This window comes from Aspergillus vadensis (genome assembly GCF_003184925.1).
Source record: "Aspergillus vadensis CBS 113365 unplaced genomic scaffold BO88scaffold_34, whole genome shotgun sequence".
Classification (NCBI taxonomy): domain Eukaryota; kingdom Fungi; phylum Ascomycota; class Eurotiomycetes; order Eurotiales; family Aspergillaceae; genus Aspergillus; species Aspergillus vadensis.
The window spans coordinates 293,845-321,208 of NW_020292072.1; the positions used below are offsets into that span (position 1 = coordinate 293,845).

The 27,364-nt window shown below is 45.5% G+C and overlaps 6 protein-coding genes across 6 annotated transcripts; 2 read left to right on the plus strand and 4 right to left on the minus strand.

The window, feature by feature from the left end:
- Positions 1-192: 192 nt before the first annotated feature.
- On the plus strand, positions 193-7,727 carry BO88DRAFT_475336 (P-loop containing nucleoside triphosphate hydrolase protein; the record flags this gene model as incomplete). The annotated part of the gene is made up of 7 exons (XM_025711871.1): positions 193-1,587; positions 1,609-1,666; positions 1,725-3,158; positions 3,213-3,549; positions 3,621-5,266; positions 5,321-6,091; positions 6,153-7,727. The coding sequence occupies 7 exons, from the start codon at positions 193-195 to the stop codon at positions 7,460-7,462; spliced, it is 6,951 nt and encodes a 2,316-aa protein (XP_025557813.1). The 3' UTR covers positions 7,463-7,727.
- Positions 7,728-12,362: 4,635 nt separating this feature from the next.
- Positions 12,363-12,772, plus strand: BO88DRAFT_458514 (uncharacterized protein; the record flags this gene model as incomplete). The annotated part of the gene is made up of 2 exons (XM_025711045.1): positions 12,363-12,518; positions 12,581-12,772. The coding sequence occupies 2 exons, from the start codon at positions 12,363-12,365 to the stop codon at positions 12,770-12,772; spliced, it is 348 nt and encodes a 115-aa protein (XP_025557814.1).
- A 1,389-nt stretch (positions 12,773-14,161) lies between these two features.
- On the minus strand, positions 14,162-15,107 carry BO88DRAFT_190875 (uncharacterized protein). Its single transcript, XM_025701816.1, has 2 exons — positions 14,607-15,107; positions 14,162-14,548 (listed from the first exon to the last, which is right to left on the minus strand). The coding sequence occupies exons 1-2, from the start codon at positions 14,824-14,826 to the stop codon at positions 14,265-14,267; spliced, it is 504 nt and encodes a 167-aa protein (XP_025557815.1). The 5' UTR covers positions 14,827-15,107; the 3' UTR covers positions 14,162-14,264.
- Positions 15,108-17,738: 2,631 nt separating this feature from the next.
- On the minus strand, positions 17,739-18,443 carry BO88DRAFT_419878 (uncharacterized protein; the record flags this gene model as incomplete). Its single annotated transcript, XM_025708417.1, has 1 exon — positions 17,739-18,443. The coding sequence occupies one exon, from the start codon at positions 18,441-18,443 to the stop codon at positions 17,739-17,741; it is 705 nt and encodes a 234-aa protein (XP_025557816.1).
- A 231-nt stretch (positions 18,444-18,674) lies between these two features.
- Positions 18,675-19,015, minus strand: BO88DRAFT_458515 (uncharacterized protein; the record flags this gene model as incomplete). Its single annotated transcript, XM_025711046.1, has 2 exons — positions 18,675-18,955; positions 19,009-19,015. The coding sequence occupies 2 exons, from the start codon at positions 19,013-19,015 to the stop codon at positions 18,675-18,677; spliced, it is 288 nt and encodes a 95-aa protein (XP_025557817.1).
- Positions 19,016-23,171: 4,156 nt separating this feature from the next.
- Positions 23,172-23,841, minus strand: BO88DRAFT_430008 (uncharacterized protein; the record flags this gene model as incomplete). Its single annotated transcript, XM_025709209.1, has 4 exons — positions 23,172-23,408; positions 23,517-23,624; positions 23,655-23,763; positions 23,825-23,841. 4 exons carry the CDS (start codon positions 23,839-23,841, stop codon positions 23,172-23,174), a joined length of 471 nt encoding a protein of 156 aa, XP_025557818.1.
- Between the last annotated feature and the right edge of the window lie 3,523 nt (positions 23,842-27,364).

A 27,364-nucleotide genomic window follows, 5' to 3' on the forward strand; every position in this document is an offset into this window, starting at 1 on the left:
CGTGTACCAAGTCCGTGCAAGGTCAGCCAGCTTTAGCGGTGTCTCACCCCGCCCACCACAAAGAGAATATATATATGCACATGCCTGGTTGGAATATCCTGAATTTGCAAGGAAAGCTCTGTCCCATATGATAGTCAGTCATAAGTCGACTTTCAAAGCTTTAGCCCCCACACTAACAAGAAGGATTACAACATGTCTGCGGTTAGAACCCGGTCGGACCGCCAGAAGAAGTATCTTCAGGATGTTATCGCAGGAAAGCAGTCGGTCCAGAATGTGAATGACTTCAAGAGATTTGTCGAGGCAGTTTTAGCCCAAATTGACCATTCCGTTGCTGTTGAACGTCTCATGGCCAGCCCCAGCGCGTTGACTGCTCTTCAGAAGGGACTGCGATTTAGCACAACGGCTGACTTCATTAACCAGTACACGGCAAAGTTATTACAATACTTGAGCGGTCCGGGAATCAAAAACCTCTGCAACGGGCAATTTCTCGAGCGAATCCTCCTCATCTTCCTTGAGCCGCGTACCCTTTGGAATGCCTGGATGGAAGCGTTCGCATCCCGAAAGCTGGACGACAATGCAATTTACGCGTTGACGTGGATGATGACGGAATTACTCTCTTTACCGAGCTCCTGCGGAGTGGATGTTATTGCAGACGCGCAGACGATGGTGAACGACGGGTCACTGCTTCGCTCTCCTTCTATTGAGCTGCGTGGACTCGGACACAAGCTGAACCATTTTCTGCAAATGAAGTGTTCTGGGGGCATGATCGACTCGTCCGCGTTCACAGCGGGAGGCCGTCATGATAACGATTTTCCTGATTTCCGAAAGATTGCCATCCTTCCAACCTCCGATGAGTTTAGCTGTACGGGAAGACCATTCTTTCGTCGCGCCGAGGATATTGGGGAACTCCAAGGTCACCAGCGGGTAACGGCTTTCCTTGATAATCAATTTCGGCTTTTGAGAGAGGACATGCTTTCCGAACTACGGGAGGATGTCCAGATTGCAAACGGGAGGAAAAAGGGACGAAAATTGACATTCCGCCTAAGACATCTTTCTGTTGCTCGGCTCTCCTGCGGCAGAGACAATGACATACGACTTCATACATGCTGCCTGGGAGTGAGCTGTAAGTCTGGCCTCGAGAACATCAGCCAACTTTCAAAGGAGAAACGCGTATCGTATGTGAAGGAAAACCGAAATTTTGTGAAGCACCAAGCCTTCGGGTGCTTGACCCGGGGAGCCGAAATCGTGGCCTTCGCTACCATAGAAAGAGATGAAGATGCTCTTGTCGCTGAGCCACCGATAGTTATGCTCCGGATTGCTGGAGATGAAGCCTTTAAGAAAACGCTATTATATCTCAAGCTATACAGCGACGTACATTTCGTTCTTGTGGACACACCCATGTTCGCCTATGAGCCCATTTTGAAATGCCTTCAAGAGACGGTGGACCTTCCCTTGACGAAGGAATTATTCCTGCAACACGAAGGGCAGTCCGTGAACGAATCAAAAATTGTTTCTCTGAATGTGGTCAATGCAATTAAGGAGCATGGCAATGGCGATATGCAAAGCGTTCTGGGAATCTCAAAGCCGGTGAGACTAGATACCTCACAGCTCGAGTCACTGCTTGCGGGGTTGACTCAGAGAGTCAGCCTTATACAAGGTCCTCCAGGTATGTAGACGCGAAGGCTTCTTGTTCTACCCAGATTGAATAATGCTGTTGCTTACAGGCACTGGGAAATCATTCATCGGCGCCCTCCTGACGAAAGTCCTCCATGACCATACAAAGGAGAAGATTCTTGTCATGTGCTACACCAATCATGCTCTCGATCAGTTTTTGGAGGACCTTTTGGATGTCGGTATTGATCCTTCAGGCATCGTTAGGATCGGTTCAAAGTCAACAGCGCGGACACAGCCGCTCAGCTTGTTTGAACAGCGATCGTCATATAAGAGGTCAAAAGAATCATGGAACATTCTAAACAGACTGAGAAGCGATGCGTATGCAGATAAGGAGGCACTGCATACCGCATTTACAGACTACCAAAACCTGGTTATCACTCCGCATATTGTCATGGACTATCTGGAATTTGAGGAACCGGAAATATACGATGCTCTTGTGGCGCCAGAGGATGAAGATGGCATGACGGTAGTTGGCAGTGGAGGCCATGCAATTGGAAAAGATTATCTATACGCGCGATGGGTCAAAGGCATGGATGCCGGGGTGTTCGCGGACCGCCTGCCTGAAGCCAGCCGCAGTGTTTGGGAAATGAGCAAGGAAGCGAGGAATGAGAAACACCGCGTCTGGGAACATGCAATACTGGACGAACAGATCACGACTGTGAAAACCCATGCCGCGCAGTTCAACAAATGCTGCAGTCGATTAGAGAGCCTTTTGGGCGAGAAGACGAGGGATATTCTACGATCCAAACGCATTATCGGCTGCACAACTACAGCCTCGGCTAAATATTCAAAGGTCATTCGCAATGTCTCTCCAGGAATCGTACTCCTTGAGGAAGCAGGCGAAATCCTCGAATCACATGTCCTTGCGGCATTGGCCCCAGAGACAAGGCAGTTGGTGTTGATCGGGGATCATCTGCAGCTCCGGCCCAAGATAAACGAATACGCATTGAGTATCGAGAAAGGCGATGGGTACAATCTTAACGTTTCACTTTTTGAAAGGCTGATCCATGTCGGGTATCCGCATACAACTTTACTAAAACAGCACCGAATGTGTCCGGAAATCTCAACGCTTGTTCGACGTCTCACCTATCCCAACCTGGAAGACGATCGAAAGACTTTGAGCCGGCCCCGACCGCGAGGACTGCAGGATCGCGTGATCTTCTTCCAGCATGAACACCCCGAAGTCAGTTTCGCGGAATTATCCGATAAACGGGATGAAGGATCCAAGCAAAGCAAGAAGAATGCGTTTGAAGCAGAGATTGTATTACAGGTTGTGAAGTACCTCGGCCAACAGGGTTATGGAACCGACAAGCTGGTTGTCTTGACTCCTTACCTGGGACAGCTGCATCTGCTACGAGAGATGTTAAGTAAACAAAATGACCCAGTCCTGAACGACCTTGATTCATATGACCTAGTCAAGGCGGGCCTCCTCTCGCAAGCGGGGGCCAATCATTCAAAGCGGCGGATTAAGCTATCAACGATAGGCAAGTAGGATGCAGGCGAGACTTTTGAGGTTGGCTTTCTAATCAAGGCAATAGATAATTATCAAGGTGAAGAATGTGAGATTGTCATCGCATCTCTAACCCGAAGTAATAAAAACGGTGACATTGGGTTTATGGCGGCTCCTCAACGTTTGACTGTCCTGTTGTCACGGGCACGAAACGTTTTAATAATTGTGGGAAACGCGAAGACATTTGTCTCAAGTCGAAAGGGAGAAAAGACCTGGAGGCCATTTATGGATCATCTGAAATCCAACCGCCACCTTTATGATGGGTTACCTGTTAGGTGTGAACAACATCCCCAGAAGACCGCTATTTTAAAAACAAAGGATGAATTCGAAAGTGAATGTCCGGATGGCGGCTGCCCAGCACCATGGTACCTTCCCCCGTGATGATTACTTGGCATTTGAAGGTATCCTTACTTTTAACGCTGACTTCATACTTTAGTGGTGTCAAGCTGGGGTGTGGGATCCACGAATGTCCGTCAAGATGCCATCAGCCGGTCGACCATTCCAAGATGAACTGTACCAGGATCGTTGAATGGACCTGTTCGCGTGGACATTGCAGTTCCCAGGCTTGCGCGCAGGTCAAAGGGGCGTGTCGGTTTTGTAATGAGGAAGATCGGGCGAAAGAACGCAAACGGCAACGGAACCTCAAGCTTGAAGCAGAGAGAGAGAGAAGGCAAAAGGAATACACCCGTCATCTTGCTGAAGCCCAGGATGAAATCGCGTATTTGAGGCGTCTGCAACGGGATCAGTCTGAAGAGGACGAGCGGATGAGAGTCCTTCGTGAGCATTGGGATGAAGTACATCATCTCAAGAACATCCCAAAGAGACAGGACCCAGCTATTCGGACAGCTCCTACCACCGTGGCAACAAAAGGCATCAGTGACACAAGTACCAACTCAGTCGCCGGTGAACGGGTCCCTCAAAACAGCTGTCGAGTTACAGGCCGCCAGAACAAGTCTGCGACGACGTCATCAGCTGCGAAGGATGATTGGGAGTACCAGAAAACGTTTCTCAATGCTCAAAGCCGGGAAATTGACACGTTGATGGAAATGATCGGACTTGAATCCATCAAGGAAAAATTCTTAGCTTTCAAGGCCAAGGTCGATGTGTGTTTTAGGCAGGGGGTTGATCTCCAAACCGAAAGGTTCGGGTCTGTCTTGCTCGGAAACCCCGGCACAGGAAAGACGACAGTGGCACGACTTTATGCTCGCTTCCTGGCCTCTGTAGGAATTATCCCAGGCGATACATTCATTGAGACAACCGGTTCGAGGCTGGCAAACGATGGTGTCTCAGGGTGCCAGAAGACCCTCGAAAAGATTCTGAACACCGGTGGAGGCGCATTGTTTATTGACGAGGCATATCAACTTGCGCAGGGAAGCAGCTTCGGAGGAACACAGGTCCTAGATTTCCTCCTGGCAGAGGTTGAGAATCTCACAGGGAAGATTGTGTTCATACTTGCCGGATACCAGCAGCCGATGGAGAAATTTTTCTCCCATAATCTGGGGTTGCCAAGTCGCTTTCCTCATGAACTCAAGTTCAATGACTATGACGATGATGAATTTTTAAAAATTTTTGATTACAGTATCAAGAAGCACTATAAAAATCAAATGAAAGTTGAGGATGGCCCGAGCGGACTGTACAGTCGCATCGTCGCACGTCGTGTTGGACGAGGCCGTGGCCGCGAGGGGTTTGCCAATGCAAGGGCGATTGAAAATATCAGGGCCAGAATTGCAGAGCGACAGTCTGAAAGACTCAAATGGGAAAGGCTAAACCGGGTTGGTCAATCAGATGACTTTTTGTTGACGAAGGAGGATCTCATAGGGCCCGAGCCATCTCGGGCACTGGAGAGTTCGTCTGCGTGGCAAAAACTGAAAAGCATGATTGGTTTGGGGTCAGTGAAGACGACTGTCCAGTCACTGCTGGACAGTATCCAGTATAACTACCAACGTGAATTGCAAGAACTGCCCCCGGTCGGGTTTGCACTGAACAGGGTCTTCCTGGGGTCACCTGGGACTGGTAAAACAACAGTTGCGAAACTTTACGGTCAAATATTGGTCGGTATTGGGATGTTATCTAACGGCGAAGGTATGTGAATAAGTCATATGTAGCTGCATTTGCCATCTCTGACAAGCTCGCTAGTGGTGGTAAAGAATCCTTCCGATTTTGTTGGCAGCGTGATTGGCGAGTCTGAGAAGAACACTAAAGGCATACTTGCGTCTACTTTAGGTAAAGTTTTGGTCATTGATGAAGCCTATGGCCTCTTTGCAGGGGGCACTTCTGACGGCACTGGCGCGAAAAGTGACCAATACCGGAGTGCCGTGGTGGACACTATCGTGGCGGAGGTGCAGAGCATGGCCGGCGAAGATCGATGTGTTCTGCTTTTGGGTTACCGGGAACAGATGCAGCAGATGTTTCAGAACGTCAATCCAGGCCTCAGTCGACGGTTCCCGCTAGATCAGGCGTTGGAATTTCAGGACTTTACCAAGGAGGAATTGGACCAGATCCTTACCATGAAGTTGAAAGAGCAAGGGTTCAATGTCACTGAACGTGGTCGAAGGGTAGCCTTGGAGATGTTAGAACGAGCACGGAATCGGCCTAATTTCGGAAATGCAGGGGAGGTCGACATTCTGCTCAACTCCGCAAAAATGCGGCATCAGAGACGGATCTCTTGTATGCGGCATGTGGCAGGTCCGCTGCACTCTACCTTGGATGCCGAAGATTTTGACGAAGACTTCGACCGTAGGGAGAGAGATGACAAGAATGTGGCAAGGTTATTCGAGGGTGTGGTAGGATGTGACGAGATTATTGCGAAGCTAGAAGGTTACAGGGAAATTGTGAGGAAGATGACACAGTTGGAATGTGATCCTCGCAAGGAAGTGCCTTTTAACTTTCTTTTCCGTGGTCCTCCAGGTAAGGATCTCATCGGGTCAAGCAGTGTTCAAAAGAGGATTCTGATATTGGTCTCCAATAGGTACGGGGAAAACCAGTACGGCAAGAAAAATGGGGCAAATATACTACGATATGGGATTGCTGGCTTCGGCAGATGTCGTTGAGGTCTCAACTACAGATTTGGTTGGACAATACGTAGGGCAGACTGGTCCGAAGACGCAAAAAGCCCTTGAACGTGCGCTTGGTAAGGTTCTGTTCATTGACGAGGCATATCGGCTTGCCGATGGACAATTTGGGCAACAGGCCATGGACGAGATGGTGGACCGCATAACAAAGCCCCAATTTGCGCAAAGACTGATTATTATTCTCGCCGGTTACGATGCCGACATCAACCGCTTAATGGCGATTAATCCAGGACTTACTAGCCGCTTCCCAGAGTCATTACAGTTCAACTCCTTATCTGCTCCTGATTGCATCGCTCTCCTGACATCTTTGTTCCAGAAGCGCAAAAAGGATATGCAAGATAAGTCGAATGTGGAATTTGATCTTGGTGTTCTTGAGCACCCACGAGACGATTTCCGTAGAGATCTGATTCAACATTTCAATCTACTCTCCAGGACCGCCAGCTGGGCAAATGCACGTGACATCGATATCCTTGCCAAGGACATTTTCAGAAAGGTTCTCCAAGGTACCGATCGGAATTGCCTTGTTATTACTGAAACGGCTGTACTCCAATGTGTGGATCAAATGGTGACCGAACGCTTGAAGAGAGAACAATGTCAGCGCACGCACCATCTACCGTCGCAGGATAAAGCTGAGGCAACATCTCTCAGTTTGCCTGTTCGAGTCAATAGCCATAGCTCCTCGAATACGGAAATGGCAACGAGCAATAAACCGGATGCAAAACATCGTTCACTCTCCGGCCTCCCACCTACAGATACTGGTCCGCGAGATACTGAAGTCACGGATGAAGTGTGGAGCCAACTCCAGCAGGACAAGGCCGCTGCTGAAGCTCGAGAAAAGGAATATCTGGATTTGAGAGCGGCCGAAGAGAAGCAGGCAAAGGCTCTTCGGAAAGCGAAGGAAGACGAGGACATTGTGGTTCGGGAAGTGGAAGAAGCACGGCGAAGTGGCCATGAGGAGACTAGGGCCCGCCATGAACAAACCCGCCTGCAACGCGAGCTAGAAAGAAGGGCACGGGAAGAGGAACTGGAAAAAATCCGCAAACAGAGAGAGCAGGTGGAACGAAATCGCCGCCGAGAGCAGCAAGCGCAGGCAAAATTGCGGGAAATGGGAGTCTGTGTCATGGGCTACCGCTGGATAAAACAAACTGGCGGTTACCGCTGTGCTGGTGGCAGCCACTGGGTCTCAGATGCGCAGCTTAGATTATGAGGGAGGACGTTTCTCTGGCTTCTTGAGTGTGAGACTTTACGGGGTTAAAAGTCTGGCTGAAGGGAGAGGAGACTGAAGTAACTAAACTGGGAAGATTTGTCATCCAAGGGCTGTTAGTTGGCTTTAAGGATAGGTATGAGTTAAACTCTGAAGCAGGCCCGCACATGGGACATGATCAATCGGAGGAATCTGATAGCATTGTCAGCATATAAGTAACGAGGTACCTAATTGAGTACTTCAGTTACAAGGTGCGCCTATAGTTGTCGCTTTCCGTTTGATATTAGCTGTCTCTACACTAAGGCATCATGACGGATTTTGACGTAGAGAACAGCTTACAGCTAATACAGCTTCGAAGATAGGTACGATTCGCAAGTGGTCACCTTGACTCAGTCTCCCCTCGAAAACCAACATGGTTCCGTCACATCTCATGAAGCTGATTAGCGATGACCCTCATACATGACTGTATGTGACAGCATTGTTTTCTGCGAGAGTATCGTGGGCCACACCTGAAAGTCGTAGTTAGCAAGGTGGTTGCCTAACGTGCAAAGTGGCTGCAGTTGCTGTGTCCTTCGTTGCATATAATTGGAGCGACCATGGGTGTCAATGATAAGACAGTACTCTATGCCCTGTCAATTGGAGTCAGTCTACGTCGCCTAGCATGTACTGTAAAAGTCAAGGATCATGGTATCTACTCAGTCTCAGTGTCTCGAAGTCTCTCATCGGACAAACGTGATCTTTGCAGACATCCTTCTACGACTGCGGCGAAGGCCTTGAGGAAACAACGTCTGGAACAACCTGACATTTGTGGATTGGGCTTCCGTTCAAAAACAGAATAGCGGTCTTTCAAGACTGACAGGTTCTCTGCCGTGAGCTGCAAATAGAGGTCTAAGCTTGTTGATACAGTACAGTGAATGTCTTCTATCTTGGATCACTCTTTTGATCGTACCTGAGCCCCTTCAATCCGAATTTTGGCGTCCTTTACCCACAACCAATACCCCCCGTTGTTCAGTCGCGGATAATGAATGCCGTCGTCCGTTGTCCCTTTTACCTTGACCATTCCAGCCTTACCAGATATTCCTAGAAGGACTCGCTTCCACTCGTACTTCCCGACCAATCCTTCTTCCTCACCTTGTTGGAGAGGAGGAAAGTCGAAACTAAAAGCTATAGGGATTTATTTGGTATTGATAGGTAGAAATGGTGTGGACTTGAAAGGTATTGGTTTAAGATCGAGTTCCATGAATGGTTCCTTCCCATCATATGGCAATACTGCTATGCGACTGTATGGAAGGTGCCCTGCCACCGATGGAGTAAATTCGAACTTCGCGCACTATTCGGGAAGTGTTGTGTTTAATGCAAGTATAACCAAGCACTGACATGATCCACTCACTATTTTTGGAACGTTCCAATTCTTGCGTCCTAAACTAAATTAGCTCTATGTCTCGTCTAACCTGGTTCTATGCTCTGCTACACACAAGGAGAAAGGTGATGTTGTGGACACTAACCATTATATAGAGAGGCTCCCGTGGAAACATAAGCTCGGGTAGCTCGATATGTCTGCTTCCCTGACCAAGGGTTCTGAAAAGCTCCAGGAATCCATAGAAGCTCATCATATTCGCCTTTATATTCCCGAGAGTCAGTAGTGTGACTCATTACCTGTGACTAAGATTACCAACCGATTGGGCTTTCCAGGTAGTGGACAATAACACAGACTTGTAAGCCCCCAATAAATGTCTGGTTCGCGAACTGGGACTTTTCCTCAAGGTCATGGTACGATGCTGGAGGTGGTCCTCCAGCGGATGAAGGTAGACAAGATGTAATCTGTAAGCGCTTAGTTGCTGATGCGCGTTGGGGTTAGGCCTCCTTTGAATGGTCAAGCGGCGCCAGATTATCGAGATGAGACAAGTTGCATGACTGCTCAATGTCTTATACTCGTCTTGCAAGTCATTTCGAAGCATGCTGAGCTGAGTGCTATCTGATACTTCGCGTTCCCGGCTACCTCACAATCTCGCTGTTTGTAATGCTTGCCCACAAATAGAAGAGATGCCGCCTCGAACGCAACCAGAAGAGTTGGTGATATAAGCCGCATTGGTCGTGCCTGGCGCAATACCTCACCACCGCTGTGACTCTCGTCTCCAAAATCCGCAATAAAAAACCAACACATGTCTCGACAACATCAACCAGTGTTCCAGGTCGCCCTAGCGGGAACAGACGCAAGCCATAGCCTGGGTGTAGTGAGCTGTACCATACATATAGATTGAACAAGAGGCTATATATACTCTCCCCAACTGTCTTGCATTGAATTCCTGGGGTATACAGTGCACCCATTGGAAGTTCTGATGTTCGCGTTGCTTGCTCGGGCCGAGGTACCGTTGTTACTAGAAATTTTTATTCGCCATTATCAACGTATGGTTTTGCGCATATGACTTACTCTGTGTAGTGAAGTCGTGATTTTCAGTGGAGACGTGCTTTGTCGTCCGCTGGACTCTCTCAAGCCCAGCCCTAAGGCTTTCTTGCGATTTTTGCAAATCCTTCATACGCTCCCAGTTGTACATGTGTCTCTTGTCCTTTTCGCTATAATTGTATGAACAAGTAGAAACTTCTCCCCTTAAGCGACGATGACTGCATGGCCGTTTTCGATCACACTGTGTAAATAATGTCAACGATAGGATAGGGCAATGCAAATGAGCTATACGTGAAGCTATATATATGGCCGACTTCATGTACGGAAATAAAGAAAAAGATATCGTATCGTACCTTAACTTTGCGTTTGCAGCACTTAAGCACGAGTATGTCGGACGGGTCTTCTTCCTACCCGCCCCAGTAACACCGGCGAGCTTGGATCCATTGTTTTTGGACCCATAGGCTATAGAAGAGCAGCTCATGGGATCTGGCGCGATTTGTAATGCGGTGTAGTACCACTCGAGTTAGCAACAATATCAGCCCAGGAGCTCTTGAGAAAGACAGCAGTGGTGCGCCACGGCCAGTACGTATAGTGGGGACAAAAGAGAATCACTACTTTAAGACTATCTGGAAGACAGGCAAGTACACTCTACATGCCGCCCTGGGTAACGCTAAGCGGAGATTGCTGTGCCACTAGGGTACTGTAACGAGTAATAGGAACACAACAACACTAGCAAATTTTACCAACCACAGAAATTGTGCCCTAGAAAGTCCACAGGACAGGGATCTTACTCCCACGGGTGGCTCTGCTCCATGTATACGAGTCTAGAGCCATAAGGTACCACAACATGTGCACTTATGCTAGAATACATGCAAGCACACAAAAACCTATTTGGACGAGCGATAGGCTCTGCTGTCGTCATGGAGCTTTGATCAGTGACATAAGAAACGGTAACGAGACCGGTATATGGCCATAATATTCGTCGAAACCGGATGGCATCGCTAGCTCTAACATCTCTGACCTGGCTATTTACCGTTTATCTGAGTTACGGGATTCACAGTGATTTTCTATCCTCCTTTTAATTTGTTTGGAAGCGGGATGTAGAAGCACTAGAAGACTCTGTACTTGAAAATCTCAGTTTTAGGAATACCTGCACTCACATGAGCAAGTCGATCTCAGCGAAATGTCCGGACCCGTCAAGCCGTTAGGTCACCATAGATCTATCGATTCTCGTATCTCGGAAAACTGTGTCACTAGAATGATTGATAGAAACTCTAGCTCAATCGCATTGACATTGAAATCACAGTAATGAGTCTTGTGATGCCTCGAGAGTCTGGTTAACCCGTCATACACTAAATGACTAACGGTTGGTAGATTCGACATTATCTCGAGAAACATCTAAACCGACCGACCGTTTGACTATTACCCCTTTCACATAGCTGGGTGTCGTAAGCTCTATGCGACTAGACTTCGTCGAGTTGAGGGTGGTGTTTGTCCTCCCTGTTTTAGACAGCTGTGGTTTCGTAGCCTCCTCGGTTGTAGCTTAAGTGCGTCAAAGCAAATATTCTGTATGATGATGATGTGTTTATTCCTCCCAGCTTATGTATGAGGTTATACATGGCCTACTACCAAAGCACCTCCTGTGGGACTGTGAGGTAATGTTGTAAGATGAAAGCTTAATCATATTAAGGGAATGGTCGAGCTACAGATCAGCAGTCGCGGGAGTATGTACTACCACCCTAAATACATTCAGTTGAAGCCTGTCAAACGGTAGCACTACCATGGTTTACGTATTTGAACTTGTAAACGTCCTGGCAATCTTGCGGATTACGGACCGTTGATGTGAACCGTGCGGTTGTCGGGAAATACTTCGGCTAACCCCGTTTGTTATTTAATCGTTCACTAAAGGATGTCACTTACTAAACGTTTTTGGGCCGTAAGATAAGGAAACCCGCTCCGTACAAGTGGCATTTCCTTTAATGGGGCCATCTCCGTGGTCGCTGTGCCCTTCCTCCCTTTCTTTATCTCATATAACGCTAAAAGTAAATAGACGGAAAGTGTATTCCTCCGTCGGCCTTGGTTTTTGCAGCCAGACGTATAGTAGGTAAGAATGGATGCAGAGAATCCAATAGTCTCGGCTTATTCCATGAATGGTTAAGGCCGGATGGTACTCTACGGGTTACGGTATTCAACTATTTATCCGGAGCGGCAAAGAAGCCCACACTTGAGGCGCGGCTGGACCTCCGAAGGTTACCATTGCTCCTGAGAACAGTGTCAGAACAGCGAGAGGCTCTGGCTGGCCCCCTATCTCATTCGCCGGTCACAGTCACAGTCGATCGGCTTCCCTGCTACTCTCCCTCGCTCACGGCAGTTGAACATGCCGAGAGGCGAACATTACTCACATTACTTAACTCCACCTGATTATAGAAAGAAACCCCATATCTCATGTAGTGTCTTTCCATTCAGCAGTTGACACAGTGGGATGAAAGCGATGATATAATGCTAAGTGCTGGCCAGCGTCCTACAGACCCGGACATCCTTGTGGTGGAGGCGTGGGGACAAGGATTCCTGGTGGGCTTCCTTATTGTCATGATTGCTATCACCTCGGCCAACATGAAAAAAGGGGTGCTCTTGCACAAACTCAACGTGGCAGAGGTAAGTTGTGCCGCCTCATTGCGGCGAACGGGGCACTATCCCCTGCTGATGTGGACGCTTAGCTCGCCCTGGCCCTTGGGCACGGAACGTTCATCTTCCTCCATGCGCCTGCGTATGGCTGGTTTCTCTCGGTCACGGCCGTGGGTCTCACAATTTCGCATTCCCTCCATAACGTGATTGCATGGATGAAGATCCGCGGCTTTATCCCACCCTGGGGCACGCGACTGTATCTGATCACCCTGCTGGCGGCCTAGCCGTACTGGGTCGTCGAGATCTATGCCAATTTTACCTTTTTCAAATCGGGGCCAGGCCTTATATACCACCACGCGGCCACTCGAGCCGCTGTTCCGGTGCGGTGTCCGAGTGCGATTCTCCCCACGCTTCGCATTGCTGATGCGGATTTAGGGAGACCATGACTACCGATTCTGGTCGGCCTTATTGCATGTAGAGGATCAGCGGTTCTCCACCCTAGACAGAAATTTGACCCTTTCGTTTTGGCTTTATCCACCGGTAGAGTAATTCGGAAGGTCAAGTTTCATTATTTACCGCTGTGCCAGGGGCAGTATCTCCAGGACCACAAATCGCGAGAATCGCACAAGATCTGCCACCACGCGTCGAAGCGGGGAATTGTGCGAGAACGGAATCAGGAAAAAAACAGCGGTCCCATACCTGGAATAGGCAGTAAAGAAAATCCTGGCGGTGGAGCTGGAGGCTAGACAAGCCCCCAATAAACCGTATTTGAGCATACCGGTCACCGTTGCCGAGGTAATGATTAGACTCAGGTCGGCGAGACAAAAGAAATTCGCCCAGCCGGCACAGTGCCATCGCATTCGTCCACGGCAATGTCTCACATGGAGCCTTGTGCTACCTAGGTCACGCTCGGTCTCGTGCCCCGATGATGTGGAGACCAGAAATCATCCAGGGCGCAGGTGACTTTGCATTCTCATCGAGGGTGGCTCTCTTCTTTATCCTGAGGGGAAAGCGTGGGCCCAATCAAAAGCCCTGATACAGAGTAATGGAATTCAAGGTTTAGTGGTACTCAGTGATCCGAATCTGTTTCATTGAGTTTCATGGGGGCTTTCTCCATTCTGGATAGTCTAGAAGATCAGAAGCTCCCCAGGGGTTTTTGAAACATTTGACATTCCCGCACATGATACGGGATATGACAACATGGGCAACAAATAGCGGTTGGGTACAGGCAGAGGTGCTGTAGAAACTGGAAAATCCGACGAGAGAAGGAACAGGCAATCATTGTGCTCTGTTGGGCCACGGTTGCCTGACTGTTTCCAAGTGGCAAAGCCCACTTGTGCAGACCTGCAATCCGTTTTCAAAGTATCTCTGTGTACTTGAGACGTCCATTGACCAACGGCGCGGCGGTCCCACGAGTCGCACACATCTTCGCCCTGTCCATGCCCACGCCGAATTCTTTCCCAGTCGGCGTCTTTGACTGGGGCCCTCACGTCTTCGAGCCAAACTCTGAAAACGTGCAAGGTCATTAGGGCAGGTGGCTTCGGGTTTTGCTCTTTGTATATTGTCACCATGTGTCCCTGGGCAATTGGTAGGAGAGAGTACACGCAGAGATGACCAGATATCTATCCCGCACTTGAACGACTATTGAAGTTCATCTCGACCGCATGACGGTCCTGGTACTTGAAGTCGGTGAGGCTGGATGCTAGTGCTGCACGGTTGGTCTTGCCGGGCGACCGGAGTGCTTGGAGATATAAGGCTGGTGTCTTCCAGTCCGGCTCACTCCAGGACCAGGCTTCCTGACCTTAATTGCTGGAATGCGCAAGCGCAACAGTGTGCGCCTTCACAGGAATGGCGGCCCTTTGTCGTATGATCTCCTCGGAGATAGCCCCTGACAGGAGTGGTGGGCCTGTTTAGTATTAATCTCCCCGGAGATAGCCCCTGATAGGAGTGGTGGGCCTGTGTTGTATCATCCCCTTCATGGCCATGGGCCCCATGTCGTATTACCGGTGCCCTGGACCGTTCCCAGATGAACAGGTTCCTTCTGTTCTTAGGACCCCGTTCTGAGACACTTCAGCTATGGGCAGTCACCTCTACGCGGTGCTGGGGACTAGTACTTGCCAGAGTATATCCACTTGTCATGATGCAAGGAAGCCAAGGTCTGCTCGTGCCATGCCGTGGTTCTTACCAGCATTGGTGCAATATCGTGCATCACAGGCAGAATGGAGGCCTGTACGGAACGGAGGTCCGTATCCGTCAATGCCCGCTGCCAGTCATGTACAATAGTTAGCTTAACTTTTATGGTACAATGTATACAGTATTCCCTCGGAATAAATTCCATCTGTAGTATATCCTGGTCCTGAATTCGCGAGTCCTGGGTAACTCCCTCCGGACCGCTTCGGACAAGCAGTCTGCGAGTCGGTGTATGTCTGGCTAACCGGTTGCTTGTTGCATACTGTATGTACTCAACGTTCACGTTCGGACGCCTTCAGATTATGGTCCGCCCGACAGATACCGACCTTGGTGACGGGTCATGCATAACAGGGCCTTGGAGATTGCCCATCTTGTCACTGCGTGGGGCGGAGATCTTGCAACAATGAGGCACCCCAGCGACACCTGGACAAAACCAAAATTGGGGAATCCGGGAATCCAGGAGCCGATGGGTGGGAAACGGGCAAATCGTCGGACAAGACTACTGTACTGTTCTAGCTCTCGTCATGAGCTTTACGATACTGTAATGACCAGGTAGGGTTGTGTTGTGTTCGGCTGACGCAGAATTTCCCGCTGGCGCTTGCTGGTGCTCGCTGGTCAATTTTTTACACACAAAATGCCCAATCATTCCGACGGCTTCTCGCCGCGCATCGAAACCCGGATCCCCCAATCCTGCTTTGACCTTGGCGCAGCATGATTCGGCTCCACGCTGAGGATTTGACCAGGCCGGACGTGATCATGCGTCTTTCGGAATGTGATTATCGCCTTCTGAGGTCCCTGATCGCGGTCAATGGGAGACCCAGTGGGGACCTGGTAACCTGCAGACCAGGGGTAGGGCAAATGAAGCGGGTCACAAAGGGGAAAAAGGAAAAGGAAAAGATAGAAACAAAGGGGGCAAGTTCGGGAAGTGAGGGAGATGAGGTAAATAGGCAAGGAATGGTGAAAGTATGGTCAAAAGATGGCGAGAGACGGGAAAAGATGATAAAGGAATCGCCGAGTAGACACGGTCAAATAATTTACGACGCCATCTTCTCCATGGCAATCTGTGCGGGCATTGATCTGTTACAGAGAAAGATTGCCCAGGCGGGCGCGCCATTTCACCTCACCGCCTTTTGATCAGTCCCTCTGTGTTGAGTATCATGGTGGCTGAACCTTACGGCAGGGACTGGGAACAGATACATGTATGTGCTATCCCGCCCACATAAAAGAGAACTTTTTAAGTCAATCAATAAGAATTAATCTATTCTGACCTCAACACTCCGATCGATTTTTGTTGCCCCGGGCCATCAACATTTTCTGATGCTCGGGTAGGTCCGGGACTAGTCCTTGTGAGGAAGTTGTCCAGGGGTTCAATTTGAAGCCCGCCTAGGGAATCCGAATGCGCACCGAAGGAATATTATGTCCTCGGGTTTCAACCACTGGGCTTAGGGCGTAAAGCGAAGAAACCAACACATTGGTATACTGGCATTTGCATATACTATTACCTTAGGCTACTACAAATGTGAGCTTCGTCGCTCGCGATTGTAATCATGCGCATCAATTGTCTATACATTTCGTACATGAATGGTCAATGATAAATATAACATGACAATCATTAGCTACTCCAACGTGTCCGGCACAACCGGCTTTTGGTAACTCCACGAGACACTTACAAAATCAAACAGGCACGCCAAAATTGAATATAATGCCCACTCTAAGAATCGCTCATCAAAATTAGCTCAGCAGGTTGATTATCTGCTCAGCCTCCGATGCCTCCAGTTTCAAATGGTGCAACGTCGAGCTTGGCCGTGCTGGGCATTTGTTTTTTCCGGTCGGATTTGACCAATGAGAATTCGTCCGGCCAGCAGCATTCCACCCCGACAACAAAACCTATTTGCAATTCAACCCATACCAAGAATGAGGTTGTATCGGGATATCGACCAAATTGACCAGAGTGCAAAAAGTGTGGACATATCGATCGCATCTCCGATCTCACGCAACAGATCCTGATCTCCTTTCAGAATGATAGACGGTATAGGTTGCGCATCTGCCAAAGAACAAATTGGGCAACATATATGGTGAGCATGAGCTTCTTTCTCGATTGTTCTTGGTGCCACTCCATCAAGGATAGTAGCTGGTGAAAGTATACAGAATTCTACACCCAGATTCAGTCATGCTTCTTGCATGGTCATGACTGTATGGGCATTGTCTACCGCCATGGTGAGCACACGAATGGCCTTGAAAGTATACGGGTGGTTTGAATTGTCAGACCATAGATATGGGGACTTGTGATCCACCAAAGGGATTCGGGGTCGTGGGACGGTCGCGTGGCATAGAAATGCGAAACGACAACTTCTTTCTAGATGGAGTGGGCTGACAAATGCCAGGAAGTTCGTTCTAGCACATCAAACCCTCCGTGTTGCGAACCCACCGAGCTTGTTATGAGGCGTGAGTTGGGGTTCATTTGACGCACCTTCACTAAAGTATTGTTTAGATGAATCGAACAAAAGACGGGGTCGACGTCGTCACAGACCACACCAAGCGCACCATACTCATCGGCCGAACTAGCCGACCTGTAAGCCCCCAAGACCAATGCAAGACTCCGGGATATACCTCTACAAGCTGTTGGTTAAGCCGGTGACTAGCAAGCCTTTGGCCTCGAACAAATCAAGACCGGGCCTCTCGAGGGTTGGTAAGTCCCTTCTTTGAAAAGCGATAACCCTTCCCTGGCGTAGCGACCAGCTTCCAGCCATTCTTTCGCAATCCCCGCCAAACGGCCATAAAAGGAAAGAGAAAAGGAAATAAAAGCAAAATCATTCCTTCGAGTTGCCCGGTTGCGTTCACTATCCGGTCATTGTACCAGTCGTGCCAGTAAGGCTGTCAGTGTGGGCCGCTCGTGTAGGGAGGTAGAAACTCTATTCCACCCCTCAGTGACTTGAAATTTTTGGCAATCAAGACAGCATGATAGATGTATAATTGGCACATAAGCATGTCAAAAACCCAACTGCAGATGGAGTATTGTTCGGTAGCATTACAGATAAGCTTTTGGAATGAAGCATGCCATCACATCAGATGCCTTAGACCATAGTGTAATGACATTACAAGCACCGTTGACGTGACATCATGATCACGAAGCTTGAAAATCCATACCACGCCCCTAACATCTGTTATTCTTGAGGAGTCTATGTCCTGGATATATCTGTCTCTGTAAAAGGCATACTGTGTGAATGGCTTTCCTCTGTGACAAGAAACAATTTCCCGCATCCTTTCAGGGGAGATAATTATAGTAGGTGAGCGTCGTAGTTCAGGATCCTTTCGTAGGCTGGTCAGATATGGTTCCGAGAGGTTATGGACGTTCAATGTAAATCCAGAAGTAAAGCGAATCTCGTTTGATGAAGTATCATAGGTGTGCTCATTTAGACAGCTCCTGAAAAGCTCCCAAGTTGGTATCTCTCCAGTGCCATCCAGAAGAACAAGTGCCATGTATTGATTCTCACATCCTCCATGCTTCGTATTGGATATCATTTGGCTAAGTTTTGAGCCGATCAATACTAGTCTGGCGTGAGCGTCTGCCACCTCTTCAAGCCATCTGTCATTCTTGAAAATTCTAGACCAAAGTAGAGACTGCTGTCTGTCTGATTCCCATGGCTCCATGTCGAGACTAGACAGTATACCAACTCGAGACAGGGGTGGCACGAAGAAGAGAATACGATCAAGCACTTCTCTTGGAAATTTCATGGTAGGAGCTTTCGAAATGTATCTTTGCATATTGTTGGCTGGGTGGCTTGCCGCACCCCCACGGTTTGTACCCGACTCTTCCGCCTGCTTTGCTCTTTGCAAAATGTCCAGTAGAAATGGCGTGGGCGAACGGTTTGGAGTTCCTATAGGTAGCCCTTGCTCCCAGTTGTTATAACGTGCCTCCTGTTTCTCCCAAACCTCCGTGACTTTTGACGTAGCCAGTTCCTCATTGGTTAATTTGATGAGATCTGTTCGTGTGATCTAATTGGTGCCATCTCGGTATAAGTTTTTGTCTTCCTCCTTGATGTTAGTCCACTTGAGCTTGACATAGGTCATTGGCGCCTTAGAGGTTTTCGTAATAGGGAGCCTCTCCAGAATGGCTACACTAATAATTTCTTTGATATTCTCAGGGCCATAGCGACGGTGCTTTTTGTCCTGTTTGTCTCTGTCCATGATGGAGCAAAGCCGCGACTCTGAATCAGACACTTGCTGAAGACCATTGAAATTGTGTCCTTTGCCGGATTGGATGACATACTTGCCCGCTTGCTTTAGCCCATATCAAATAATCAGCTTCTTGGCTGCGAGCATCATGAACCACGCATCTGTAATACCGTTCGAGTGGCTATCCTTTGATAACTTATCTAATCAGACTAGCAATCCAATATTGTTATTGTTGTCCAGATCCGAGCTTTCGTCCAAATCTGGTCCTTTAATGGATGCAATTGCGGTATCGGGATCAGAAGGTACTGTTTTACTATGATATCCCTGCCCCCGGCTATTGGATGTATCCACTGGTTCCTGCTTCACCGATATCTTATCTCCACTCGGGGACAATGTGTTCTGCGGCACAGGTTATGGTTATATCAATGACATGTTATTCTCAGGGGCCTGACCGTTGGAACCTGTGGCAGCATGTTCTTTTATATTAATATCCATTAAATCTTCATCATCTTTCTTAATATCCGCTTCTGTAGATTGGATAACTTATTAAAAGTTATTATACTTTTTCTGCAGCTTATTTTTCTTATTTTTAATAAGCTGCGAGCCTTTTAATTAGCTCTCTACCATTAGCAAGTCCTTCCAGAGTGACTCAAGCTCCTGCTGGTACTGTTTTTATTTATCTTCAATTTTCCTTCTTTGAACAGCTATTTCATCTTTTTCACGGGTCTTTTAAGTATTGGTATTTTTATTAATACCAGTGGGTTTTGAAGTGTCCTTTCCTGAACATGTATTAGCCATATTGGCTACAGCCAGAGAAGTTTGGTCAATGGATAGCTGATAGAAATCATAGCCTGGACACAGAGGATTTATACCTTGTCTACTAGTTACTTTAGTATAAAATGCAAAACAAAGTGAATGTAAGTGACAAACAGATATATCTGTATAATTTCTGAGATATGTAATAAACTGCAGTACAGTGAGACTGATTAACAAGAATGTCTCAGGAACTCTCTTAAAATGGCAGAAGATTAGCCTACATTGTTTATAAAATTTACTGATATAAATCATTATATTTTATAGACTTTTACATGAAACTTAAATTCTTTCTTCTCTCGTGGATCAAGTTATATCTTGGATTTAGTAAGGACAATTCTCCAGGTATCTGCCATATCTTCTGTCTGAGAGCTAATATTGCTTTAACTTCTTAATGCTATCAGTGCGTTGTACAGGCATATTTGGGATTATCTTAGATCTGGCACCTGCAGCATATAACTGCGGAGGTATAGTATAAAGATTTGAATATCTATGAGTACAGTATGTCCTTCTGCAAGGGTTGCATATCCTGGATATTCCAAAGAATAATTTTCATTTACAACAGGTAAGTATCAAGCAAACTTCTGCAAGTCATTCACTGCTATTCTATTTGCTGATTTAAAACAGTAGCAGACAGTACAGTAAGATCCTGGACACAGTATATAAATGGTAGTACAGAAAAGCACTAAGATATCATAATATTATATTATTCATATATTTCACTTAAGCAAAGTCCCCCATTACTACACAAACAGTTTATGTTTCTTGTGAGCATTCTCAAAGTCATATGCCTAGGTTGAATAACAATACTCAACCTGGTCTTCCAGCACCTTGACATTCTACGATGAGTCCTGGCTATTGGCACTTATATTATTGAACGAGCTGGATTTAGTTTCATGGTGATCCATCATAGTCTGTAGCCATAAGGATAGTAGTGAGTCGATATTCTGCACAGAGGTGGGTGCAGATGGTTCCTGATATATACTGCAGCAGTAAAAGTCTGTCATAGGCAATGCTGCAGAAACAGGCGCCAATGGATCCCAAGAAGGTGATTACAGTGGAATAACAGTTAAAATTAATAAGCTGATATCTTCGGCCTGCTGCATATGAAAAAAATTTGGGAAACTTGGTGGCCCAGTCTCTGGTATAGAAGACAACCCTGCTCTGACGGACAAGGTAATAGACTCCAGTAGATTAAAGAAAAGACTAAGATAGTACAGTCCTTAGGAGTCATCTCTCCAGAAGAGTATGATCCTGTTTTTAATTAAATACTATAGCTGTTCAGCCTTATTTCTAAAGAATCACCCTGCTGCCTGCAGTATAGAAATAGACAGATATAAAGAACCATCAGTCCCGGACACAGTCAGATTATCAGCTTCAGACCAGGTTTAATTCTAGAAAGATACAGGTAATGTCTTCCATGAGTATGGTTCTATAATCTATAGTATTAAGTACCATGCATCTGCTGTAGAATCCCCTGTTAAGTTATCTGCGGGCATATACAAGCTCGGGAGTATAATTATGCTAAGCAGGAGTCTCCAGCCTGTATTTATGCCAGATTTAGATAGGAGAGTGCTATTCTTATTATTAATAATCTTATATCTTTCTCCACGAGCAGTAACGTCTGCAGGGTATATAATAGATAAGCTATATTCAGCACCACTATCTCTTGGAATAATAATATCTGAAGCATGGCTTATATTAAACACACTCCATTAGTATTTCTCTATGGATGCGCTGGCGTGAGCCTTATATATTCTTAAGGTATCACTAGAAGACTAATCTATATAAATCTTGTGGATTGGCAACTTCTCTGTTTATGTTTTAATATATATTATAGTATGATGGTTCGCCCTCGGCTGATCTGACTGAGGAACACACGCACTCCTGGCTTTCTGGTATACTTTACAGAGCAAGATATGAGAACACTAGAAACTAATTCTATTAGTTAGAAATATTATTTACTAAACTCTCATTATATTATCTCAGTGTCTTGTGATTTATATACTTTAATTTTATTATAATAATATCTTTTACAAGCTCATTTTATCCTGCGCTGCTATTCTTCTATCAGCTAATGCTTGCTCAGCAGATGGTAGCAGTTACACTATATTCTAAATACAATAATACATGAATCTATCTTAGTATATGCCTCTAACGTCTTTCAGTAATCCTTAACAGGCTTAGTAGCATTAGTATCTTCTTGGTACTAATGGAATAGGGCTGTAGCTGATACAGAGCCTTTTCTTATAATTACAAGTCCACTAAGCCGCTTACTAATCCCTAATTCATTTCTCAGTCTTCCGGAATATTTATACTCCAGCAGACGCGATGGGTGCTGCTCATCCATGAGTATTATAATTGGCTTGGTCAGTCTGTGCACAGATACAAAAAAAAGATATGACCTGTAAGAAGACTAGCACACACCCCCAGAAAATCTGGATTAGGTTTTTCTGTATTTATAATAAGTGGCCTGTTATCTACTTCATATAGCCTTGGCTTAATGGCAGACACAAATTACACAGCAGTAACAGGGTATAATAAAATACTATATAAAAATTACTGGTGCCTGCCATTATACATCCATCTCAAACTATTGAAGTGCAGATCTTATTCCTGTCCAGTTATCCTGTAGTACAGCCTGCTAGGTAGTATCCCAGATAATCTTTATATAGTCAAATAACAGGAAGTAAATTTGCTGTTTCTGTGATAAATAGCAGATATCAGGGGAGCAGTATTACTTCCAAGAGTACTATATTAGCTCCCAGGGATATATAAATATTTTCTAGGAACTTAGACTATTATACAAAAATCTATTACTCTTATGACCCCTGGGTTACACCTTCCCGAATAGTCACTCTGAACTGGTTATTTGCAGAAAAATAAGATACTATTATTCTAGATACAGATATAGTCTCCTTTCCTTCTCCTACTGAGGAAGTCATTGCCCAATATGCAAACACTGGCCTATACACGCACTATTCGAGATAACTAAAAATAAATAATATACATGGGACCCTCGCATTCAAGGCAATCGACACGAATACCCAAAATCTGTGATAAATATGCCGCAAGAACCAGATATATTACTTACTAGTCTACAGTTATAACCCGCTGCGTCCCTTCTATAAGTAATTCTTCGTCAACCTTACAAGTCTTATTTGAAACAGACAGTGGCAGTAAAGCAGATTGACAGTTAACAGCTTCGAGTCCAGGGGATCCAGATTGGGGAACAAAACAAGCAGAGCCCGGTATCCCTGGCTGGTCTATGATAACAGGAAAATAAGGCTTGGTGCCCGTAGAGTCTTATTCAATAGAGACTATCTGAGAGTATATTATCCCCTGCTACTATACTGAGGAGGTACTTTATAATAATCTAAAATTATCTAGATTTAATAGAATACTTTTAAGAAGAGTTTCCTCTTCTGTAAGAAATAATTCTGTGGAGAGTCCACTGATGCGGTTATTATTTAATAAATTAGACCAAGTATAATACTGAGAACTTTAGCTGACTTTGGAAAATATCTCTAAATATAATATTAATTTCTGAGAACTGGGTCTTCCAGTCCGCGATTGTTTCTTCTTACTTGACAGCGAGAACTGATATTCTGGATATGCTCCAGCATGCTTTTGTTTCTCTATCACCGCGAGTGTCTTGTACTGCTTACAGATATGGAAGGATTCTATCTTCCAGCTCCGTCCGGTGAGGATGGAGATAACCTGATAATTATCATGGGCGAGCTAGTACTTTGCTCGATCACTATACGCCAGCCGGTACAGCATAAATGAGTTCATCAGACATGGAATCTTGCCATGCTATTATAGAGCCTCCTGGTGGCGTGTCTTGACTGGGCAGTCAACCCAGGCGCACATGTCTCTAACCGGGATGTGCGGCGTGCCGTTGGCCAATTCACTGAGTGGACATAGTAGATCTAGATTAAGCTTTAATGTTATGTACTCAACTTAGCCGTTCCTTATCATGGCTACGGTATGATTTGACTGTCGGACTCTGCTGTTCTGATACAAAGGCTCTGGCTTTGTCTGGTCCGCCTCGGTCTTATTTATCAGAATAAACGAGTTCGCGCAGGCATGGATTCTGTTAACTACCTATAGAGATCAGTATGTGCCGAGTTAGTACGCCTGGTCTACCAGCTGACGCGCAGGAGCAAAGCATCTCACTGGTTATGAAACCACAGGATTAAAGTTTTCTACCAAAATTATTACTATAGAAACAGCCTGATCAAAGCACTGGAACTGTTAAAATATAAGATTTTATAGCTCCTGGAGACTATACATGCTTATCACGGTGTATTCTCCAGAGCCAGGGGAGGGAATGTTAGAAGTGTATAAAAGATACTGTCTGAGATCTACACAGGCAGTACCAGGTGTGAAATATAACTGGTAGAATAGGTGTGGCAAGACAGATATCAGATCTCTTGATAGGATTAGAAGAAAGATAGATATTTTTATCCCAGTTTTATTAGATATAGAGAGATAAATCGCTGCATATAAATTAGATATTTTCTATAAAATTAAATGATAAGATCCTCCCTGGGGGCAAATCAATGATTTAAATATTAATTATCAAATAATGACATGGTAAATGAGTGTATATTATTATAAAAATAGATTATAATAGCAATCTTGGGTTCTTATAAAGAGTAGGCATGAATTAGAGTACTTTTATTTTAATTTAAGCTCTGTTATTATATTCTTACTTGCTCATCTAGAACTAATAGCGGGATTTTTCCTGACTGTGACTGGTAGGACTATGGTCTACTAACATCCAGGGATCTCTGTGATGTAGCAATATACTAGTCATGAATAATAATTTGTAGGATTCGGGATTGAAATTGGCTGGGTCTGTTTCGGTATACTTGGTGATAGTTAAAGCGACATGTGAGTGGACCCACCGCAAGAAATGAGATTGCTATTTATAAGCAGCTGAATTAGATAATAAGATTCTATCAGGCGTCTTCGATGGCCTAATTAAGAAATGCCGAACAGCAGCTATAGGACTTGTTAATCTCCAGTATTTACTAATCTGAGCCAGCTGCAGTAATTCCCACTCCAAGATACCCTCGCCTAGTTGGAATGCCTTTAAGGGAACTATGGCGGAATAGATTCCAGCTTGAACCAAGTGGGCTCCGAAAGCATCCCCCATACTTGAGACCCCGGAATAGCCAGTCCCATCAATAGTCACAGTAGATCACCGGAACCTCATGGAGGCCAGGATCTTCTGGGCACACACCCCTCCCTCCAGTGTAATTTAATCCAGATAATCAAGGTTTGATAGATCATCCCGGGAGATTGGTAACTAATTATTGATAAGCATTTCCCAGTCTTTAGAGATCTAGACACGTTTCCTGTCAGGGCTTATTGAGTATAGAAGAGGATATAGAAGACTATAATAAGTAATTAATATAGGAAAGCTTAGGGCAAGAATTATCTATTTACAAGAGCAAATACTAGGGAACAAGTAACAGGAGTAACCTCAAACATGAGTAGGTCAGGCAATCGCGAAGTAATCTTTTAAAGACCGCCGGAGCCGTGCCGCCCCAAAAGAACACGCGTGTTGGGACTACAGCATAATGATTTGGAATTTGCTACCATAGCACTGGGACAGCATCGAATGCCACGCGCCGCCATGCGGCCGCAATCAGGCGAAAGCTATCGTGCGCCCTAGACTTATATTAATCACATAGACTAAGCTCTAACAAATGAACCCGGCGGTCTAGATCTCCTTGTATTATTATTAAAGAAGTCCTTGAATCATGTCATAGGCTGCTTTGCTATCATGATGTATAATACTCCTCTTTGTAGAAGGATCGTCCGTATGTAATCAAAAATAGCTAATAATCATCTTTATAAAGTGCTCGCCATTTAGTGCCTCAATAGCCTTCTTGCTAGAGGCAGGACTTTGGCTACCTTGACAGTATAGCCAGTCACATTCTATAATACTTCCACCTGAAAGCTCTTTGCCTCGCGTTAAAAGTTACCTAGAATATACTATTTTGGCTAGAACGGCTGTGGTCTACTCCTACGGCTGCTCAGGGCTGACCTTTACTGGAATAAAAAGAAACATCAGCCTGTTAATCTTAGTAGTATGTTATAACACGGCCTAAACAACAGCCTAGAATGATCAGGTTATATTTATATCACAGAGACAAGTGTGAGCGTTATATCAGCCTGAAATAATAGAAAAGCTAGAGCTGCCTCAATTCTGCATCTATTCTGTAAGATATGAGAAAATTAGCGTCTCTGACATTCTGATTATTTGGGTTTGTTGGAGGTCAGCCGCCGCCTCAGTTATGATACAACCCCAGCTGTGGGTATAGGTCTGGTTATCGGACGTGATTACCAGGCCTCTCGGTGGCTCCAGATTAGCAGTCTGGCCGACTGGTTGATAGCAGTATGGGACTGCAGTCTAGAGACACTAGAAATGCCCATTAATAATCTGGCAGTGACTACTATTATCTCCTATTACAAGCCTGGAAGAATATCACTGTTAAATAATAAATCTATTATTAACAGCTTTGTCAATGGTCTGAAACTGTATATCAATTTTGGCAACTCCAGCTACCACTGAATATCAAAAGTGTATAATTTCTTATTTATGGCATTGGAAAAGCCCTTGGAAAACAGTCCAAGCTAAATTGACCGATGAGGATATGCAAGAGTATACAACATCTGACAAGAATTAATTAAAAGAAGAAGGAAGGGGCTGGCTGAAATAATAAATATAATCATGGCCTGGATGAATAAACAGGCTCTTCGGCTATCCACTCATGCTCCTTCGTACACTGGGGATCTACTATACCAGTAGAGAAGTATAAATTATATTACAGAAGATTAAGCATGATAATCTCTATAACAGACAAAGTTTAGTACAGTAACAAGAAGTCCTCTGCTATCAGTCAATAAAGTTAATCTCTCTTAGATTATATACCAAGAATAAGATCTGTTAATATATACCATCCTCAGCCATAGAAAGACACCAGGACATATTAGATCTACCATAAATTATAATAAGTCACCAGTATGCTCTGAAATACATAAATATCTGGTAATTTGGCTGGAATAATATAGTGTGGTTATTATCTAGGGCATGAAGGTCCACTTCTTTTTACTTTAAGATTAGATGATATTCCAGGATAGATTCTTCTGTGTAATACTGGACATATTATCTTCAAGAGGAACATGTAAGAATTATATATCTATAATCAAGAAACTCATATTTATATCTGTATAATATAGCATTCCTCTAATCTTGCACGCCGAAGACTAATACAGATTTTACCCATGTTTAAATATTGTCCTGCCGTGGGCCTTTCAGTACCTAGCCAGTGCATATCAACACTGTTTCCTGAATAATACTTTGCTAGTTTTCAATCAGAGAATCTGAGGATAGGAAATAATAAGACTAATTCAGTCTCTTACTTTCTTAATTCTCTGGGATATAAAACCAGTACCTCCATCTTATTATCTTGCAGTTGCAGCCGCAGCTGCTCTGTCAAAATCTAACAACTATCTTTGTCATGACAGATCTGCGCACGAAACGCCCACGGATTCTCTGGTTAGGCAGGGATTCATCAACTCGAGCTGAAGAGTCTCGATCATCAACAGAACCGAACACTGAAGAAACGCCAAAACCAATCCCGGCCACCAACAATCGCAGTGACATCACACAATTCAAC